The 20,414-nt window shown below is 45.9% G+C and overlaps 1 protein-coding gene across 4 annotated transcripts in view; it reads right to left on the bottom strand.

Moving 5' to 3' along the window:
• Window positions 1-20,414, bottom strand: part of Dpp6 (dipeptidyl peptidase like 6) — an 880,940-nt gene that overhangs the window by 334,154 nt on the left and 526,372 nt on the right. For all 4 annotated transcript variants that reach the window (XM_026789414.1, XM_013353878.2, XM_026789413.1 and 1 more), the window contains exon 2: window positions 7,610-7,724. In XM_026789414.1, coding sequence (XP_026645215.1) covers window positions 7,610-7,724 — 115 coding nt within the window. The remainder of the gene's footprint in view (window positions 1-7,609; window positions 7,725-20,414) is intronic.

Genomic DNA, 20,414 nt, shown 5'->3' with positions numbered 1-20,414 from the left:
CTTCGTCAATGTGTTCAATTGCTTCTTGCTGTTCTTTTTCTCCCTTCGGCAGGCCGGGAGAGGCAGACTTGTCCTCCAGTTTCGGGGACGGAGCCGATTTGGGTTTCTTGGACTGAGGCAGAAGCGCAGATTGCCCTTTAGGGGCCATGACACGAGGGAGGTGGCTAGAGGCCAGAGGCCAGATGCAGAGAGCAGGAAGAAACTCGCAGGAACTCTCTGGTGATTTTTTTTTTTATTTTAACCACAAGGTTCCTTCAGAGAGGCTCAGTGCTTGTGGAATATGAATCCATGATGTGAGAAAGTGCAAGTGCACGCTTGATTCTTGGACCCAGCAGCTGTGGGTTCAGTGGGGTCTAAGGCAGTAAGGAGCTCTGCATCTGAAGAAGTCAGTGCCCACTTCAGCCTGGAGCATCCTCTGGTCCCTGACCTGCCTGGCTCACTGTGATCCATTTCTCCTCAATTTCATTAGATAAACATCTCTATGTTTCCGACTCTGAACTGGTACTGACCTAGACTCCTAAACGCTTGCCTTGGTGACTGTCCTGCCATGCTGCTCACTAAGCCATCACCCAAGATATCAGGCAGTGTCCTGGAGTGCATCGTCCTGGATGTGTGCCACACCAGTTTATAATTTTCCAATATGCTCTCTTGGTGACAGGCTCCAGAGAAAACAGGGAGGACCACAGTAAGATTTACACCTCCCTATGGGTGATGCATCTTTAAAATTGGAGCATAAAAGAGCAAGGCCTGAAAAATGTACTTTACAAATAAACACACTGTTGTGCTTGCCTTGGCTGGTGGCCTTAATGCACACACATGAATAATAAGGATGTATTGTCATCTTTAGGGAAAATGGGCGTTTAGGGCAAGGGTTCCAAAAATAAGCAAGCTACACTAGACATTTCTTTTAGAGTTAACGAGGAGAAGTCAAGAGAGAGACACAAGGATGCTCTCAAGGACCTGCTGCCTATCGCCAGTCTACAACTCACTTTAAGGTTAGTGGCTGCATAGACCGACCCTTCCAACAGAACTCCTTCAGGTCCTCTTCAACTGCAAGAGTCCTTTGAATGCACTGTTCAGGTTCAATGTTTGCAGACTGCAGACGTTGGGTAGTTAAAATCTAGGGGTCCCCCTAGTGTGGTGGACATGGAGGACTGCCTTCTGGGAAGCCACTGCCTCTCATTCCACAAACTGAGTTTCCGAGAAGCTGCCACAGCCATGATTTCTGGGAGACAGAGTTTCATCAGATGATTCACCTCCTGGCTAGTCCCAGGGACATAGCTTCTTCAGTGATGGCAAAAGTGGGTGTCCCTCCTCAGCTCCCTGTGTGGGTCCTATAACACATGAGGCTGCTCTAGCCTCTCAACCAATGAGCTGAGGATGGCGGTGGAGCTGGGTGGAGATGAGCTGTCTGGGGCTCACCTGCACCACCAAATTAGACAAGGACTTGCTTTGTGGAGCAATACAGACACCTTCAAACTAGACAACATTAGTACTCGTTCTGGTACTCCATGCGTACATATTTTTGTTAATGGATATTCATGACTGCAGATTGTTGGGAGCTGGGCTGATCCAAGGTTCTCCCTGAGGCTCTTATATATGGAGAAAAAAGACAGTTCCATCTGAAAAACCGGGAATATGCCTGGCAGAACAAGTGATGGCCTGGGTCAGGGCTTTGGGAGAGGTGCAACATTGGCCTCTGAGAAACAAACTCATCCTCTTAAAGGGCTGTGGCTATCAGTCCCAAGGCCTCTGTGTTCTCCATCTGCAGCACTCTTGAGCTACGCTGTGCTCCCTTTGTGTGGCATTGCTTGATTAGCCTCCTGCTGACTTTGCCCATCGTAAATACTTTCCTACTGACTCTCCCATTTTTCCTCTAAAAACTGTATATAAGACGCTCTACTTTGTAACAAACTTGCTTGACATAAGGCATACCTTGTGCAAGACCCCCTAACACCAAATTCACTATCTCCTTTTTTTGTGATCCCCCGGTTCTTCCCATCAATGACCTGTTCCTGAAGAATGACCTGCTAGTCCAGGCTAGCAGGTGGCCTAAGATATTCATAAACACCCAGGGTAGGTTTGTGTCTACCCTTCTTTTTCCTCCCCAGGAACAGGATGACATAAAGTACTTATCAGATTCTGAAAATGGTTGTGATGGAGACCTCTATACAGACAGTGGGAGGAATCAGAGTCCAATCTCAGCGCTCAAGCCTGGTGTCCATGTCCCTCCCTTGCTTTCACCACAACCTCCCTTCATCAGCCTTTCCATCTGACTGACCACTCACTGTGGCCCCCATCTTCCAAGCCAAGCTGTCTCTGAACAACATGCATGCTAGTGATGGTTCAGGGTGACCTCCAGGGTTTCCTCCTATCTCCAATGGGCACAACCTTTTCTCAATGGCAGAGATGAACAAGAATGTAACAGCTCAGCTAAGACAATTGGTCACAGGCAGTGCATTTAATTGAACCGTGGTGGCATCCGAGCACAAGTAATCTACACATTATGTTTCTACTACCAAATCCTAGTTCATCTTTACTTCTGAGTGTGGCCTGGCCTTGAAGCTCGTCTTCAGGGTGATCTCAAAGTCAGTGGCTTTCTCCCTATATTTCTTTGGAGTGTGCTTAGTGCTTCTCACTGCCCAGCTCTGGTCAGATGTCCATTCATGGCAAAATCTGAAACATTCTAATGCAGCTAAGACCCCATCCTGTCTCCAGACCTCTTACAGTGCGGATCACTGCAGTCAGTCTCATCAGAATGCAGGAATTGCAAATGCCCTGAATGGTACATACCAGGCAACAGTGTGACCTATTAGAGACAGACAGTTATGGTAGTTAATAGCAGAAAATTAAAAGGGTAACTTTAAATCTATTATTCAGAAGAGAAATTTAGAAAAGAGCATGGCTCAACAAGGGAGAAATGCATGACAACCAGAAAGGTCATGTTCCCTTCAAGACCCTTCCGAGAGACATAGATAGTGAGTAATTGGTGACTACCGGCCTGCACCACAGAGCAAGGTACTTTGCCTGCCGTAATTGCCAAGCAAGTTTCCCAGAATCCCCTGCCCCAGAGCACACTCTTCCACCAGACCCTGCTTGCGGAGTTGGAACTGGGGTTCTTTTCTTTTCTTTTCTTTTCTTTTCTTTTCTTTTCTTTTCTTTCTTCTTTCTTTCTTTCTTTCTTTCGTTCTTTCTTTCCCTCCCTCCCTCCCTCCCTCCCTCCCTTCCTTCCTTCCTTCCTTCCTTCCCTTTTTCTTTTTCAAGCGCTGCAAAAATGGTCTCAAACAAAACAAAGCAAATGAGTCCAGAACTGAGAGTGGGGTGAGCATATTCTAGATGCTGAGTTTCCAGAACACAATGTCAGAATCTGTGAGTTCTTGGAAAACATTCGCCTTGAAAGTTTTCTTGAGCCAGTCAATATGAAGCCAATGCTTGGGTGGTGCCAGGGAAAAGCTATGGGGTTGTGCCCAAAACTGCTTGCTTGTAACCACATGGTATGGCTGTTCTTTTGAGGACTCTGCACTGTAGCCCTCTTCCCTCTTGTACCCTGAGTTCAGCCCTACCCTGCTTTATGGTTTTATTTTTCTTAATGATAGCAACACTTGGGACCCCTTGCCTCCTTGCTTCTAACTCAAAGGGGAACTCACATATTTATACGTTCTGCATTTGCTCCGTGTTAGCACAGCGGTTGCAGCTCCCAATGGAATTATTAATGTTAGAAGGAGGGCAAGCTTAGCTCTTGGGTTCCTGTGAGGATATTCTGTATCCAAGGGGATCTGGGGACACTTCAGAGCAGTACAGGCTGGACACCTGGCACAATTTTCAGTGTCAAAACAAAGCTGCTTCTTTGCTCTGGGAACACAGAAATGGATTGTGAATGCCAGGAGGGCCCTGCAGCATGGTTTCTGTGCTGAGCGTTCAGCCTGTCTGGTCCTCTCAAGTCCCGGACACATAGCTCCCCAGCAGCACAACCTACAGAAGCAGACACTACCATAGATGTCTCCAGAACCAGAGGGCTAAACAAGGCTCAACCATATGCTTATTTCAATGGAAGAGTAAAGGAAACATCCTTTCAAAGTCTTCTTGGGATACGGAGACTCATACGAGGCTTCAGTTTCCTTCTTTCTATAGCATCTTTTTCTCTGACAGCTGGTGTCACCCTCTGACAGAACCTTTGCAGTGGTTGTGTTCTCTGCTGGGGTTAGAGGGGCCCCTGTTCTATGGTTGCTCCTATGCTATGGAAGTGATGTAAAGCTCAGGGTTAGCTGTCAGGAGGGTTCCAGGAGCCACTTTTCAGGTCTGGTGCTGTTTATTGTCCCATGTACTATGGCCCTGTTGCCACCAGCTGCCTCCATTCACCACATCTCAGTCTTGAGTAATGCTCATTAGAGTCCTTGATCTTGGGGGAGGTGGACTTGGCAAAACTTCACATCGGGCAGGAGAATCTCTGAAAACCATTTCCCCATCCTAAGTCTTGAGGAAGTGTGACATGATCATGGGACCAAAGCTGTGGAAGTCACTTCTCACCAAAGCACAGCTCTGCTCAAGGGAAAGCAAAGGCCCCGTGCTCCTCACATCCAGAGAGCGCCCCAGTTCCTTCGTGTTCATTATGACTCTGCAGTTGCTCTTGTCCCTGCTGCACCTGCTCAGCCGCGACACTCACGATGTTCTGTATTCCCTAATCTGTCCGAGGGTCTGTATTCCCTAATCTGTCCACAGGCCTTTCTCACCCCTCATCCAGATTCCAGCCTCCCAATCAATGTTCTGTCCTATACAAGTGGATGAGATGCCTTATGTCCTCCACCTCTGGGTCCAGGTCGCTCAGGATGGGATGAGGCTCTCTTCTGCAGGACTGCGTGGAAGCCCCCTCAACACTGTGAGGAAAGAATGGCATTCCACAGAGAAAGGAGCATAATACATTTCTTTTAAAAATAACTACCAATCGTTTCTAATTGAGAGTTCTTGGCTCAGGAAAGGTAGTTTGACAAAACTTCAGATGACAAGGGAAGACTCCCTTGCTCCCTGAGTCTGTCTTCAAGCAAGCTTTCAGAGCGCACAATAGTTTGCCATGGTGGTTGGAATGAGAATGTCTCCATAGGATCATATGTTTAAACACACGGTCCTTGGTTAGTGGCTCTCTTTGGGAGGGCTTAGGAGGAAGAAGTGTGCCACTAAGGGTAGGCTTTGAGACCTTAAAGACTCTGGTCATTCCTCCTTGGCTCTCTCTGCTCTGTGCTTCTCAGCATCCTTCCCTAGCCACCTGGCGACTGTCTCTGCCCTGACATTATGGGCACTGACCATCAGGAACCATAAGCCACAATAAACTCTCCCTTCTCTCATTTGCTTTGCATGGTGCTTACCACAGCGAGAAGAGAACTGAGAGGAAAGTAGCGAAGCTCACCGACATAACGCCTATTTCCAGTCTTATAGCAACGTGAGGAGATCAAAGCAATAGTAAGAATAAGCGTTTCGGAGGCAGACCTCATAATTTTAAAACAGCTGTGCTACGGGCATACCTGCAGACACTCAGATCAGTGGATTTGAACAGAGGGTTCTGCACTAACCCCACACAACTCCACACAGCTATAAGGGGGCTAGGACTACACAGGGGATGGAGCAGTTGACAAACAATGCCGTTTCAACTGCATATTCGCACACCAGGAATGAGGTCAGATCCACTACACAAAATTTATTCAGTGTGGATCAAGGATCTAAATACAAAAACTAAAACTGTTAAAATTCTTTGAAGGGTAATAGGAATAAATCTCTGTAGCCATGGACTAAAAACACTTCCTTCTCTATGACCCTTAAAACATAAATAACCAAAGAGGTTTATGTTTTTGTCAAACTTAAAGTCTTTTGTGTATTAACAGATATTATCAAAGGCCATGGAACATTGCATCAGTGGTTGAGAGTCTGTATTGTCCTCCCAGAGGCCTGGACTTTAGTTCCTAGTACCTCTTCTGGCCTTTGAAAGCACCTATACATACAAGCCCAAACCTACACACAGGCATACAGACACACCATAAATAAATAAAATTGAAAATAAAATACAATTTAGAAAAAGATACTACTACTAAGACAGTGAGGGCCTGTGAGATAGTGTGGCAGGGATGGGCACCCATTGCCTAGCCTGGAGACTGCACTCAATTACTGGGACACAAAAGGACAAACAGATATCGCACACAGTGGCCTCTGACTCTGCTCATGCTCCGTGGCACTGACACGCTCTGGTTGTTTATAAGATCTGTGGGTTTGCATGTTGTTCTGTAAATACAGGTACATTTCACTGAGCTTTGTACGCTGACTTAATACTCCCGAATTAGGATAAATCCCACTTGGCCATGGCATGTAATATCTTTTTAAGATTTTATTATTTATTTATTTATTTATTTATTTATTTATTTATGCGTGTGTGTGCATGTGTGTGGGGGGCACCTGAGTAAAACACCTATGGAGGTCAGAAGAGGGCATCAGAGCCCCTGCAGCTGGAGTTACGAGTGGCTGTGTGCCACTTCATGTGGGGACTGAGAGCTGAACTTGGTACTCTGTGACCTCGGCAGCAGAACCACCATCCAGACCCCTGTCCTGTCTTTACATGTTACCGTGTTAGTCTGCTACTAGCTTTCTGTGTTATCTGTCCTCACAAGGAACACTGGTCTGCAGTTTTTATTGTTCCCTGGCAGTGTCTACCACTTTTTAACAAAGATATCAATTTTATTTCACTTACAACTTGGTCTAATGGTTTAACCACTTGCCTGCATTTTGTACCTATCCAGTCACTTTCCCACCTTGATGGCTAACACACGTGGTCAGCTCGCTGAGGACTGGGACGCTGTTGGTCCTGCTCTTGTGCATGAGCATCTAACGTGAGGATGATAATGGTGTAAGCAGTGTATGCTGCTCTCTGGCCCCTATGTTGTTCCACGACCCTTCCGCATGGCTATCTTACAAGCAAAGGCTCCCTTTTCTACCATTCTGGGAGGCCCAGCCCACACCCCACTTTATTCACAAATGTGGAGGTAAAAAAAAAAACTAAAGTAAAGTAAACTAAAATTAAAGACCTTTCTGTTTGTGAGGCTCCCAAGCATTTCTGTCTCAGCTACTGCACAGACCATGCAGGTGAACTTGATGCTGTCAGGGCACTGCTATGGATTCTAGTATGTTTTCTCTTACCCGAGAGAATTTTGTCCCAGGATCCATCAGTATTAAAATCCATCAGTGTTATCTAATAAAAAATTTGCCCTTGGCTCACAATCATCATGTATTGCTTGAACATTTTCTTAATTCAGCCTTTCTCCAACACCCAGGAATACCATAAAATATATTAAATTATTTCTAATGTCACTACCTTTAATTTCAAGATGAACAAACAACAGCAAATTTTTAATCTATGCCATTTTTATCTAGTCAACAACTATATAAAAATTTAAAGCACAGAAATGGATTTATTTTCACTTAAAATGAACGATATCTTTCTACAATGGTATAATGAGAACTAGAACCTAGTAAGAATAAACCGTGCAGCCAACAGCCACTTAGAAAATATCCCACAGTAAGACTGTCCACTTTCAAATGTTTGTGAGTGGATTTCTGAAAGCGTCCGTACCTGGTGTCAGCAGGATGACCGAGGTGACGATCAGGGAGCAGATGACCAGGATGACGAGCAGTGCGATTGCGATCCCTTTCCAGTTTCTCTGTGGAGGGTTACTCCCCACCAGCTCCTACAACAACCACAGGAAGAGAAAACCCAGTGAGCATGACAGTGGGGACAGGCCAAATCAGCCGCTGCTGCCATTCCACTGAGGACACAGGGCAGCGGCAGAAACCTCTACCAACATCAGACTGCCACGAGCTGCTCCCCAGCCCTGCTGCCTGCAGCACCAGACGACCTGCTCTGTCCCTCCTCATGTCAGGGGAGACTGTCTCCACAAGGAATCTGACATGGTGCCATGTTTAGAAGAATGCTACCCTCACAAAATGCCCCCATGAGCTAGACTATCGCACAGGCTGGCCTGGAGGCTCCATGGAATCTCACTCAAGCATGATGAACAGGGCCAGCCCCAGGTCTTCTCTTCTCCTGTCCTTCCTTTATGTCCACACTGCTAGTTTTGACCAGTAGCTGCTACGCTTGAATATTTAGTTAGCACATACTGTGTGCCACTTATCACCTATTCTGTCTCCGGCTTTGTAAGCATACTGCAGTGTTCCTCAGGTCTCACGCCCCCGGGTCTCTCACCTAGTGGATTCTCTCAGCACCCTCCATGGAAAAACACGTGTGTTTTTTGCAAGGGTGCAGGGTGGGAAGTATATATGGAGATATCACTAAAGGAGGTGAACAGATGGACAAATCTAGGAACTCAACATACTTATCGCTTAAGGAGACTAAACTTCATTTCCCTTCAGATTAGGGTGGTCATGTAATTTATAAACCTCACTGGGATTCCTTGAAAAACAAATGGGGCATTATTAATATCTAATAATAAGTACTGCTAGAACAGTTAAATAGTAATAATTATTGTTAATTACACAGAAAAAAATCTGTACAGAAACAAAAGATATATAACCTCTGTGCAGCTATGCACATCATCAATCTGAGAATAATGCCTTTTATAATGTCAATCATTTCAGCTGATGTTAACTAAGCCAAGATGAAGTAGTGTAGACAGGGTCTCTAAGTAGATACAGCATATAAATACATCTTCATTTCAAATTCATCTCCACAACTAAGTGTTCATTAAAAGGTCACAAACCAATATAACAGACAACACTTGGTTAGCCATGTGCCTTTTCTGGCGTAGGCATACCCACAATTATAATGGCTGTAACTTAAGAGGACAGCAGGAGATTTAGCTATTGCTTTGCTATTCATCACCATCACTGCTAAATAACACAGGAACATCTCATGCACAACAATAAGTGAACTCAGAAGTGTGTGGAGAAAGGGAAGAGCTTTCCACTGCACTTAAGTTCCAACACGGGAAGTTGTGGCTTTAGATTTTGCAGGGAGAATGGGGCAGCTTACAGCACTTGGAGATCAGTGTTCATCGAGCTGCAGACAGCTATGAATGCTGACACCCACATATAACACGTTTGTTTCACGTGATGAACAGAAAGCTAAAGGGACAGCAGGATAACACTCAGGAGAAATGAGAGGAGATGAACTCCCAGCTAACAAAGGCATCTCTGCAGCAGAATCCTGAGGTATTGGGGGCTGAGATACAGGAGATGGCAGGTGGCAGGTGTACAGCAGGAGCCACACTGATGGCATGGGTATAACTTGTTGGTCGTGATGGGAGAGTGGGTGGTTCCACGTTTTATTTTTTGTTGCTGAAAGCAGAGGGGTCAACCAGATGGCCCTCTCACCAGGGAGTAGTGAGTACATTCAACCCTTTCCCTTGCAATAATCCATCTTTCAACTCCCTTATCAGGCACTTTTTAGAAGTATGCAGAGATGTACAAGATTCGTGCTCCCCCAAACAGAAAAAAATAAAAGCCAAACCAAACCAAAACAACAACAAAAAAGCAAACCAAGATTAGGCAACTAATAATGGTAAACGTTTGTAGAGGGGATGCATATGCCAGCAGCTCTTGCTATAGGGCTGATTCTGACCCAATCCAGCAGGCAACCCCTCCCATCCAGGCTCTCCCCTCCTTAGCACTGTGTGTCTCACAGGTACTACTGTGTGGCTTTGCTAGATGCGAGTGTGATGGATGTAGCCATGAAGTACCAGTCAGGGGGAACAAGTCTAAGGCACTTAAAGTGAACAACCAATTCAGGGAGATTGGTGTGTGCATGTGCGTGTGCGTGTGCGTGTGCGTGTGCGTGTGTGTGTGTGTGTATGTGTATGAAAACATAGTCCTACCCTCTGCAAAACCTCTGTTGATCAAACAGACTTTCTTTAGGTATGCTAGCCCAACTTTGGAAGACTGGCGATTCATCTCAGGGAAAGCAGAGGGGTAGGTACTTCCCAGGACCATCAGGCATTGCTCTCAAGGACTCTCCTCCCCTCCCTCTATTCACTTCCTTCTACCGTGCTTGCTCTAGCTTGTTTTCTGTTTCTTTGGAAAAAAAAAAAACACCAAAACTTTGCCTAAGCACAATTTAAGGGAAGGAAGGGTTTATTTGGTTTACACTTGCATGTCATAGTCTCCCGTTGAGGAAAGTTAGGACAGGAACTCAAGCAAGATCTTGAAGGAGAACCCTGGAGGGGCACTGCTTGGGGCCTGCTCAGGTCCATGTTCAGTGAGCTTTCTTATACAGTTTGGGACCACTTGCTTGGGGAATGGAGCTGCGCACTGAGGACTGAGCCCTCCTATACCAGGTAACCACAAAGATACTTTCTCACAGACATGCCCATGGGCCAATTTGATCTTTTAAGCTCTCAATTGAGACTTCCTTTCCAAGTGACTCTAAGCTAAGTTGACAGTCAATGCTGCTTTCCCTACCAGACTCTCCTGGGGCTTTCTGGGTTGTCTGGGCTCCACTCACCCTTTCTCACATCTAGTTAGAAACCTCTCAACTTGACTGCTTCATATAATGTGATTTCCGAGGATTGAGTGAGAGCCGGGCACCTTATCTACCCTCAGCCAGTCAAATCTCCCCCACTCCCACCTAAGCCTGGTCTACAGCCCAGCAAAGCTGTGATCAGAGGTGAGTTGTGACTCTATTGACCTTTCTAAAGAAAAATAGAGGCAGGAAAATTATGGACTCCCATAGTTCTCAACATTTCTTTTTGGTCTCTTCCCCCTATATATTCAACCAGAGCTCAAATTAGTTCAGGCTGCAGTGCTACCACTGGTTGTGCCTGGTCTGTTCTCTGAAGAATCAACTGCAAGCTCTATCAAGGGATGCAGTTCAGTGCCTTGCCCAGCCGTCATCAGAGAAGCTTCCTCCTGTAGCAGGGAACAAATACAGAGACCCATGGCCAGACACTATGCAGAGAGTGAGAGACCTTAGAACACTCAGCCCTAAATGGGATGTCTCCAGCAAATCCCTCCCCTCAGGGTTCAGGGAACCCCGTGGAGGAGGGAGCAGAGTGTAAGGGCCAGAGAGGATGGAGAACACCAAGAGAAGAAGGCCCTACAAATCAACAAGATCAACATATACACAAACTCACAGCGACTGAAGCAGCATACACAGACCACCCAGGTCTGCACCAGGTCCTCTGTGGATATTTAGGGCTTCCAGTTTAGTGTTTTTATGGGATTCCTGAGTATATGAACAAGTGGCTCTGTAATGTTTGTGCCTTTTTGCCTTGCCCAACTCCAATGTGTTAGTTTTTGTTTTATCTTATTAAATTTTATTATTAGCCCTTAGAAGCCTGGTTGTTTTCAATGGGAGACAAAAGGGTGTGGATCTAGATAGGAAGGGAGGTGAGGAGGAACTTGGAGGAGTAATGGAAGGGAAAACAATAATCAGGATATTATGTGAGGAAAAAATCTATTTTCAATTAAAGAAAAAGAAGGAAAAAGAATGAACCCCAGCCAGTTATTCTTTTCTCTGGAGCTCAGCCTGGCATAGATCCATGTTGATGCAAGGCTTTAAGGACAACAGGCTGTGCCCTAGACCCTGCTAAACAACAGCCAGCATCCACAGAGTCTCAGAAGGAAATCTACATCCCAACACATCCCCTGGCAAAGGATGGGTGTGGAAGTCGATGGCAGCACTAAAGACCAGCAATACAGGCTCCTCCATCAGGTGTGGCAGCCATGTCTCAGCTAATGGCTATTTTCTCCTCAAACACGAAGGCCCGCAGGCCAATGTGAAATGAGTTTCTGTGCTGGGAATTTTTGACAAGTTCAATATGCGAGTTCTCAATGTCAAAAGTCCCCGCAGGTTGTCAAAACTAACTTTTTAAGTTAGTAAGAGCTGAGGCTCATCAACCACTCAAGGACAGGAGCTAAAATCATTTGAGGTCAGATTTATATGAGGGACCAACACCAGATACCATGGTCCAGGATGGAATCGCTGTCCTGAGAAAAGTACCCTCTAGTTAGCTATGCATGGTGGTTAATACTTATAAGCACTTGAGGAGCTGAGGCAGGAGGGTAATCGTAAGTTCAAGGTCAGTCTGGGCTACAGAGTGAGATCTCATCTAAAAGTCAGAGAGGGGAGAAGAGAAAGAAGAAGAGGAGGAGGCCAAGGAAGAGAGAGGGAGGGAGGCAGGGAGGAGAACATCACCTCTAGAATAATTCTGCCTCCCTCCTTTTGCCTGTGGGTCCCAGAGCACCATCCTGCCCTGCAAACCAGCTCCTTCCCTTCTCAGTCCTGGACAAGTCTTTTCTGGCTTCATCTGCCAGGGAATCTGAAGCATGGCATTAACATATTACAATCCTCCGTGAGATGGGAAGGTGAGTGGGGGAGAGTCTGGGATTGGCTCCCACTGTATCTAGAGATTCAGAAGGAAAGAAAAGGAGCCTCTGGGATAACAAAGTGAAGAATGAAGCTGAGAGAAAGGATCGGCAGGGGTCAGAGTGAAAGCTGAGAGCAAACCAGGTTCCCTGCCTTTCTATTCCAGGATTCTCTTTTATTCCCAAGGGAGTGAATTCTTTCTCTCAGAATGAACAATTTTATAGTTGTCCTTTCTGAAATGGTTTCTGTTCTTTTCCACTTGAATTAGGCAAAATGCTACAGTAAGCCAGTGGCTACTAGTGGGAGAGGCAGTCTGTTCTAGGGACAAGCTCCTACAGAGGTTGCTCAATCCCAGGTTGTCCGCCTTGGACACATTAGAGAAAGGCTAAATGGACTCAGTAGGTTGTGTACACATACACACACAGGTACACATGCATGCATGTGCATAGGTGCACGCGCACACACACACACTACTTGATTTGATTTGATTTAACTGGGTTTCAGCAAATTGAACAGAGAAGCTGAAAAAGCTATAGGTGGAGAGGCCAGCAGATGCTCTGTGGAAGCCACACTGGGAAACGCCACATTTGCGAAGCACATACTGCCAGTCTACAGGCACCTACTGACCAAGCCTCCTCTCAGAAGCTTGGTGAGAGATGCAATTGCTCACTTGGCTGAGAATTGTTTTATAGTTTATTTTATTTTATTTTTTTGAGACAGGGTCTCTCTATATAGCCCTGGCTGTCCTGGAGCTCCCTATATTGATCAGGTTGGCTTTGAACTCACAGAGATCTGCCTCTGCCTCCAAAGTGCTGGGATTAAAGGTGCACACCACCATACCTGGCTATTGGTTTGGACTATTCAACTAACTAATTTGCGAATGTTTAAAAGCAATATTCTTTAAAAAGACCAGTCCAGTTGTGGTGGTTTGAAAGAAAATGACTCCCAAAAGGAGTGGCACTCTTAGGAGGCGTGGCCTTGTGGAGTAGATGTGGCTCCTCCCCCACCTTCCCCTTGTACCCTTCTTCCCCCAGGAGTCCTCTTTTCAATGCATGCCACACATGCTGGCTGCCTTTCTGCTGCTTGGATGCTGACAGACCAACAGCTGGATGCTGTGGATATGCTTAGATGCCTTCCCCACCAACCGTAGGTGAATCATTGCACTTTCTTCTTGGTAAATTGGTACCCGAAGTCGGAAAGGTCCTGGAAGCAGCTGGATCTCCTTTGTGTCATGTTTGCCCAGCCCTGGGATTGGACTTTGCTTTTGCTCAGGGAAGTGCCCATGATGGTAATACACGCAACAGAAAGGAAAGCAGGACTCAGGAGGGTCTGAGGTTTGCTGAAAACACCACCTAATTTTTTTTCTGGAAAGAGTGACTGTCTACAGCAGGTATGTTAGGGTTTCTATTGTGAAGAAACACCATGACCACGGCAACTCTTATAAAGGTAAACATTTATTTGAGGTAGCGGCTAACAGTGTAATTAATCTGCAGCCTTAATCTCTACCATGCAACCTAAATTCTTCAGATAGTCTTTAAATCCTGGTTCTGGGATTTGAATGATGACATCTTGGTGGAGCTGGGGGAAGAGTACTGTTGGTTTGCCTAACACAGTGGCTTATTCCAAGGTATTCAAAGTAAACCAGCAATCCAAGAACCACCCACTGCTGCATGCACAGGCTGGGTGAGCCTAGCAAATAGAACTTCAAGTGAAATAATAGGGTTCTAAGGAATACGTCCATGAATGACTGATTCCATTAATATAAAAGCTCAGACTGGGCAAAACCTACACATCAACTGAATCAGTGAAAATAAAAAAGGGACATATTTCCCAAGCAGGGGACACAAGATGCAGTGGGCATGTACTTGGTACTGGGTGTGGCTGGACACAGTGACCAAGTAAAACATCAGGCAATGAAACCCTAGGAGCAACCTCAGACTATGCCAGCTCCACAGATACTCCCTTGCTTTCTTTTTCACCTAAATCTCAATGGAAACCTGGTGGAGGATTTCTTCGGTCAGACTCAGCCACTTCTGGAGTTAGGCATCAGCTAGTGATTCACATTTTTTTTTTTAAATTGACATCAAAAAGAGATATGCTGAACAGGTTGGAGTTTTTCCCAGGCCGTAGTGTGGGAAATAATAGGCCAGTGTGGAATCAGAGCTTTAATGTCCAACATGTTCACAGGACAATGATGCAAATGACCGGAAGGAAGTCAACAACACAAACCTGAGTGCAGGGTCTGCCACTTCACGCCTCTGTTCTACTGTCTGGGTGTGTTTTTTCTAATATTTAGTCTCTGTAAAAAGCTTGGACATAAATTTCTTTTATGAATCACAGACCATTTACTGTAAATGGAAGGTTGCAACAAATTATAAAATCAATGGTGTGTCCATCTTGGGTGGAAAAATGGCCTTCTGATCATTGCATTTCCATATTTGGGAATAAATGACCACAAGATGACAAGAATAAATCTTAATGGCATTTAGTAACTGGCATATGTCTATCACTAATCACTTGGGAACTTATAGGATATCTGGTTCCATTTCTCTTTTATTGACACATTGACTTCATCTTCCTCATTGGTGGCTCTGATCCTGGTGCTAAAAACACAACCCAGATAATAACTGGGTGCAGGATAGACCTAGGTGAACAAGACCACATTAGTAATGTTGGCCTCACACAGTTCTTGAGGGGAACTTGGGGACAAGCCTGGGTTTTGATGTACAGAAACACACCAGGAGTTGGCATTGTTTCTATCAGTTATTCCTCTCCTTCCTCTCTCTCCTCTCTCTGCTGCTGATATTTCTCCACATAGCTCTCAGCTTACTCTGCATCAACACCATGGAGTCCATGTACACTCAACTTTTCCCTGTCTGCTGTAGCCATGGTCACAAAAGTGACATCAACAAAGCAGTTTCAGAGTATAGGCTTGGGCCAGAGAAGCCATGAAGCTTAGAGAGCTCAAAACCATTCATTCTGCCATTTATGGGATGGGCCTCTCTGCAGGTCAGAGGGCAGGAGCACTTTGCCTAGAAGTAGATGATGCAAATGACCTGCTGAGTGCCAGGCTGTGGCACAGGGCAGTAGCTCAGGACAGAGAAGAAAGGAGGAAATGGGAGAAGAATGAGAAACAAGAGAAACAGGAGCATCAGACCCAGGAGAAGACAGCAAAGACAGGGAGGATTTAGAAAGGAATGTGGGGAAAGGTGGGGGTCAGGAGAGGAGGGAAGAAAGGAGTAGGTTACTGTAGCCCTTTTTAATAGCTATTTTCATCGTGCATTTTCTAATACTTTCTACCTGAAACAAGGAAAAATTTCACAAGCCAAGAAGTCAAATTAAAGTTCTGTGGAAGCTGCATGTGTCAGGATTATTTCTCAAGCTAACTCCAGACCGCTCTTGTTTATTTCAGCTCTCTCAGCCCAGCCAAAAGTTCTGTTTTGTTTTTGTTTTAATGACCCAATGTTTTTACTCAGCTTTAGCAAGTCTGAGGACACCTTTCTGGCTGCTGTGAGTAAATTGGCTTTTTAAGAATCAAATGCAGCTTAAGATATTTTAGGGGAGATTGGAGGCCTGAGCATCAACACAGCACACACAACACGAAAGGGAAAGCCCGTATCCTGGCTTGACCTCGGACACTGTGGAACAGATTAACGGGACTTGCTAGAGAGGAAAGTGGGGCAAGCAGTGATTGTTTTGTTAGAGATTAGGACCTATAAGAAAATGTTGTGGTAATTAGTGTACTTATCTGGATCCATGTGGAACCTAATTAATGCTTTCATGTATAGCATCTTTGGATAATCTGAACGTTTTTGGACAAGAGAAATAATAATTCCATATTCCCTAGGACAGAAAGGAACCAACGGATATGTCCAGATATGGGATCTGAAAAGTCTCACATACTTTTCAACATAATGCTGGGGAAATATCGTTAGAACTGCTGGATGTCCATGTGAGACAGACACCTAGGCCCTCCGAGGCTGGCTGAACAGGGGTCCTTGGGCTGTCGCTGGTCACACAAGATGATACTTAAAAATGCTGCATATGGAGCCACTGTCACCAGTAGTGGCACAAACCTCCATTGCCTGGTACTTCCCAAATCCAGAAAAGTAAGAGTGTGTGATGGTGAGCTTCCAACAGTAAAACCCACCGCTACAGCAGTTAGAACAGTTTGGAAACTTCTCTGTGCAGAAACAAGATTCTGACTGGCAGCTGAGGGCACCAGTGCCAAGTCAAGCTCTTGCCTGGCTCCACAGGGCTACAGCCCCAGAACACCCTTCCTGGGGATACTCTCCCCCAGGGCACCCTATCACGGGCTACCCTTCCATGGGCCACCCTTCCTGGGAATACTTTTTTCCAAGGCACCGTACCATGGGACACCTTTCCACAGGACACCCTCCCGTGGGTCACATAGAATAATAGATGTCTCAGCAATCATCAGAGAAGTTTCCTTCTTTAGTAGATGGTGACTGACACAGAGAACCATGACTGATCAAGTTCATAACATAAGGGACTGTTGGGTGCTTTTCCTAAATGGGGCATTTATATTACTCCCTCCTCCCAAATCTCAGGGACCATCGTGGAAGAAGGGACAGAAGAATTGTCAGAACAGGAGGCAGTGAATGGCTAAATGGAAACTGTATTTTGGATGCAACAGGGTAGCTGCACACATGAATTCAGCAGCTGTGACAGCAAGCTCACTACAGTAGAAGACCCCGCATGCCAAAGTACATGAACAGCACAAATTGTACTTAATGTATTTTTTTTAAAAAGATACATATTTGCTTCTGTAGGGAATGGGGTTATAAATCTGGGAAGAGTTGGGGAAGAGAGTGATTATAATTAAAATACATTGCAAAAATTCTAATAAAAGTAATATAATATTATATGTAAAAAATATAAAATAATATAAAATTCTTCAACTAAAGAAAGAAAAAATTTGCGGAAGGGGGAGCCTGAGGTGAAGAGTAAAGGGAGACTAATAGAAAGGAAAGCAAACTCAAATATTGCATGTTCTCGCTTATATATGAATCTACATTTAGGTATATGCATCATTTAGGGAGTGGGAGAATAATGGGTTAATATAAGTAAAGACAATTATAAACATGTATAAAATGTCAGAAAGAAACTTATTTTGTATACTTACTAAAAATTTTTAGTCAAAAAATGAAATAGCATAATTATATAAGTAGTCTTCAAGGGAATCATTAGATAATACTGTTAAAATACCAGCCAACTGAGTCCATAGGATTCTTTGGAACTTAAGCATGTAAGCTAACCTGATTTAGCATTGCCTCTGGCTAACTCAGGAGAGACACCATACTGACTATCATTTGGGCTGTTTCTTGGAAAATGACACAGATGACAAACTGATTTATTCAGGACACAGCCTTTCCATTCCCACACTTCTCCTCCAAGAGAAGAGGAGCGTTGAGAAGCCAAGGACCTGGTCCTGGCAGGACCTAGTTTCTAGCCTTGGCTTGGAAAAGACCCAGGAGCAGATGGGCCTGGCCTGGAACTGCAGAACCAAAGCAGAGGCAGCTGGAGATGGTCCTGCATGGTTGGCAGACATCAGAAGAAGGAGGTCCTTAATACCTGTCCCGAGGAAGCCAGTTGAAAACTAAGACAAATAGAGCCTGACGTTTGCTCTGATGATGGAGGCTTTCTGAGAATGAGCCTGGCTTCCTAGCTTGGAATGTTTCTCTGTGGTCTCTTCAGAGCTGGACAGCTTCCACAGAGGCTACAGGGGAAGAGGGAAAGAGGAGCAGGAAAGGCATGCTGAATGGGCACAGGAGGGTCCCTGTTGTGTGATCAGCTGGCTCTGGAGAGCAATCAATCTTAGGGGAGGGCAAGGTATTCCCAGTTGCCCCCTCATGGCTCTGAATAGGTTCTCTCGGCAATTAACCTCAGGACACCTTCCTCTCCTGGACGCATGTCGTGGCTTCTGTCCTCTTCCAGACATTCCCACCAACACATGGCCAGACCCTACCAGCTCTTTACGACTCATGCCAAGTATCCCTGCGCCCACACATGCTGCCGCCTGCATCTCTGGACTGAAGCTGTTTTTCCTCCCATCTTCCTGGGATCTGTGGTCTGTCCCTACCTAAGCATCTTGTCTTTTCATTGAGAGCATAGCTATTGTCCCCTGCTGAATGTAAGTGTGTGAGTATAGGGCACACTGTCCCCATGCTCTCAGCGTCCCCACATCTCAGTGTCCCCACCTCTCGTGTCCCTTATCCTTTTAGTGTCCCCATGCTCTCACCGTCCCCAGGCTCTCACTGTTCCCAGGCTCTCACTGTCCCCAGGCTCTCAGTGACTTGGAGCCGTAGACTCCTTCACACACTTGATTCAGTTCTTGCCTCCCGAATCAAATGCATTTAATTTCACCTGGAGAAAGGAAGGCTCCAATGACCCTGGCCTGGTTGTCACATGCCTCTGGACTTAGCACACAGCTGCTAAGCGATCTTGTATTGATTAACGGAAGCTCAGTTTCTGAACCTTGAGTAGGTGGTGACGCAAGCTTTCGGCAGGTGAACAGAGGATTAAACATAGTATGAGAATGCAGAGCAATGCCTGTGTGCACGAGCGGTCAGGATGCTGCAGCACTGTTCACGTGACACTATGGGAAGTTACATTGTTCTGCAGCTCCGAGTGCTCCGGTGAAGGCACCGTGGTGGTCTGAACGCCACTGTTCACATGACACTATGGGAAGTTAGAGTGTTCCGCAGCTCTGTGTGCTCCGGTGAAGGCACCGTGGTCTGAACACGTACATCTCCCTTCAGTTCACGAGTAGAGACCCTGACCAACAAGGCAACCAGGTGAGGCGTGGCGAGGGTGGTGCCTTTGCAAATGAGAATCGTCCCTTGTAGGGGTGAGACATAAGAGTTTGCTGCCTGCTGTCCACCATATGAGGACAAAAGAGAAGACAGAGACCCACAGGTCAGGAAGAGTCTCCAAAGAGCTTCCCAGGCCTGACTTGAGGCCTCCGTGTCTGTGGACAAAGTTGCCTAGCCTGCAGATTTCTGCTCTATCAGCTGGCTGCCCAGGAAGTTAAAGGAACTGTGCACATGGCAGAGCCTCTGCCCCAGCCTCCACAGTTGCCTGCATCATTAAGCTGACACAGTGTCACCACACTGTCTGCCTGCATAGATGCAGATGTGGCATCCTGGTTAGTTCTACTGTTCCAAATGGCCTGAGGCTGGAGGTGACAGAAGCTGTCACCTTGCAAAAAATAACAACCTGTAGCCCAAAGCAAGAAGCTCATACATTGAATTCTAGAGCCAGAAAATTGTGGGAACATCCATTTGACTTGGTGACAGTCAGGAAGGCTGTCAGTAGTCTGGCAAACACATAGCACCAGCCAGAACACACAATGCTATGGAAACAATGGTAAGCATCAGGCTTGAGTTCATTAACTGAAGCATTGTCCAGATGGTTCATATTAGGCCTGACTCCCTGACAACTGGGGTCACCGTCACCCCATCACCTACTCATCTACTTCAGGCCCATTCCCTCCCTTGAACAAAATTCCTGTACCCAGAACCAACACGATGTCAACTCTGGGATGGCAGCTGACAGGTCTCTCCATATCCAACAACAACAATTTCATCTCTTTCCAGCTATATTTGTGTGACCCCCATATCTGATTATGACAGTGTGGCATCTAGTTGCTTCTTACTGCCACGTTCTTTGGTGTGTTACAAGATGGGATTGTGCATGGGACTGTTCCCTGAGAAAATGCTTTGTAGCATCAGATGCTGATGCTGAACCACCCCAGCACATTGTAGAGACTTCTCTAGACACCCATGCTCCCTTTCATGGAGAGCCGACATGAGAAGCCAAGCTGCAGGGGACATGAATTCCTGGCCAGCTAGCCCTGCCTTGCTGTACGGCTAGATGACCCCAGCAGGGGCTATGGCAACAAAGCTCTTATTTGCTCACGCCCATCTGTAGGTCAACTCAGGATGAACCCAGAATTCTTTTCACTTGTATGAAACAAGCCTCAGAGGATTCGATTGCACAGGTGAGAAACTAAGGCTCACAGACTGGGGGATTTTCC

Source organism: Microtus ochrogaster, unplaced genomic scaffold, assembly GCF_000317375.1.
Source record: "Microtus ochrogaster isolate Prairie Vole_2 unplaced genomic scaffold, MicOch1.0 UNK18, whole genome shotgun sequence".
In the NCBI taxonomy this organism is placed as follows: Eukaryota; Metazoa; Chordata; class Mammalia; order Rodentia; family Cricetidae; genus Microtus; species Microtus ochrogaster.
The sequence above is the reverse complement of the archived record's forward strand: the minus strand, read 5'-3'. Positions and strand labels throughout refer to the sequence as shown.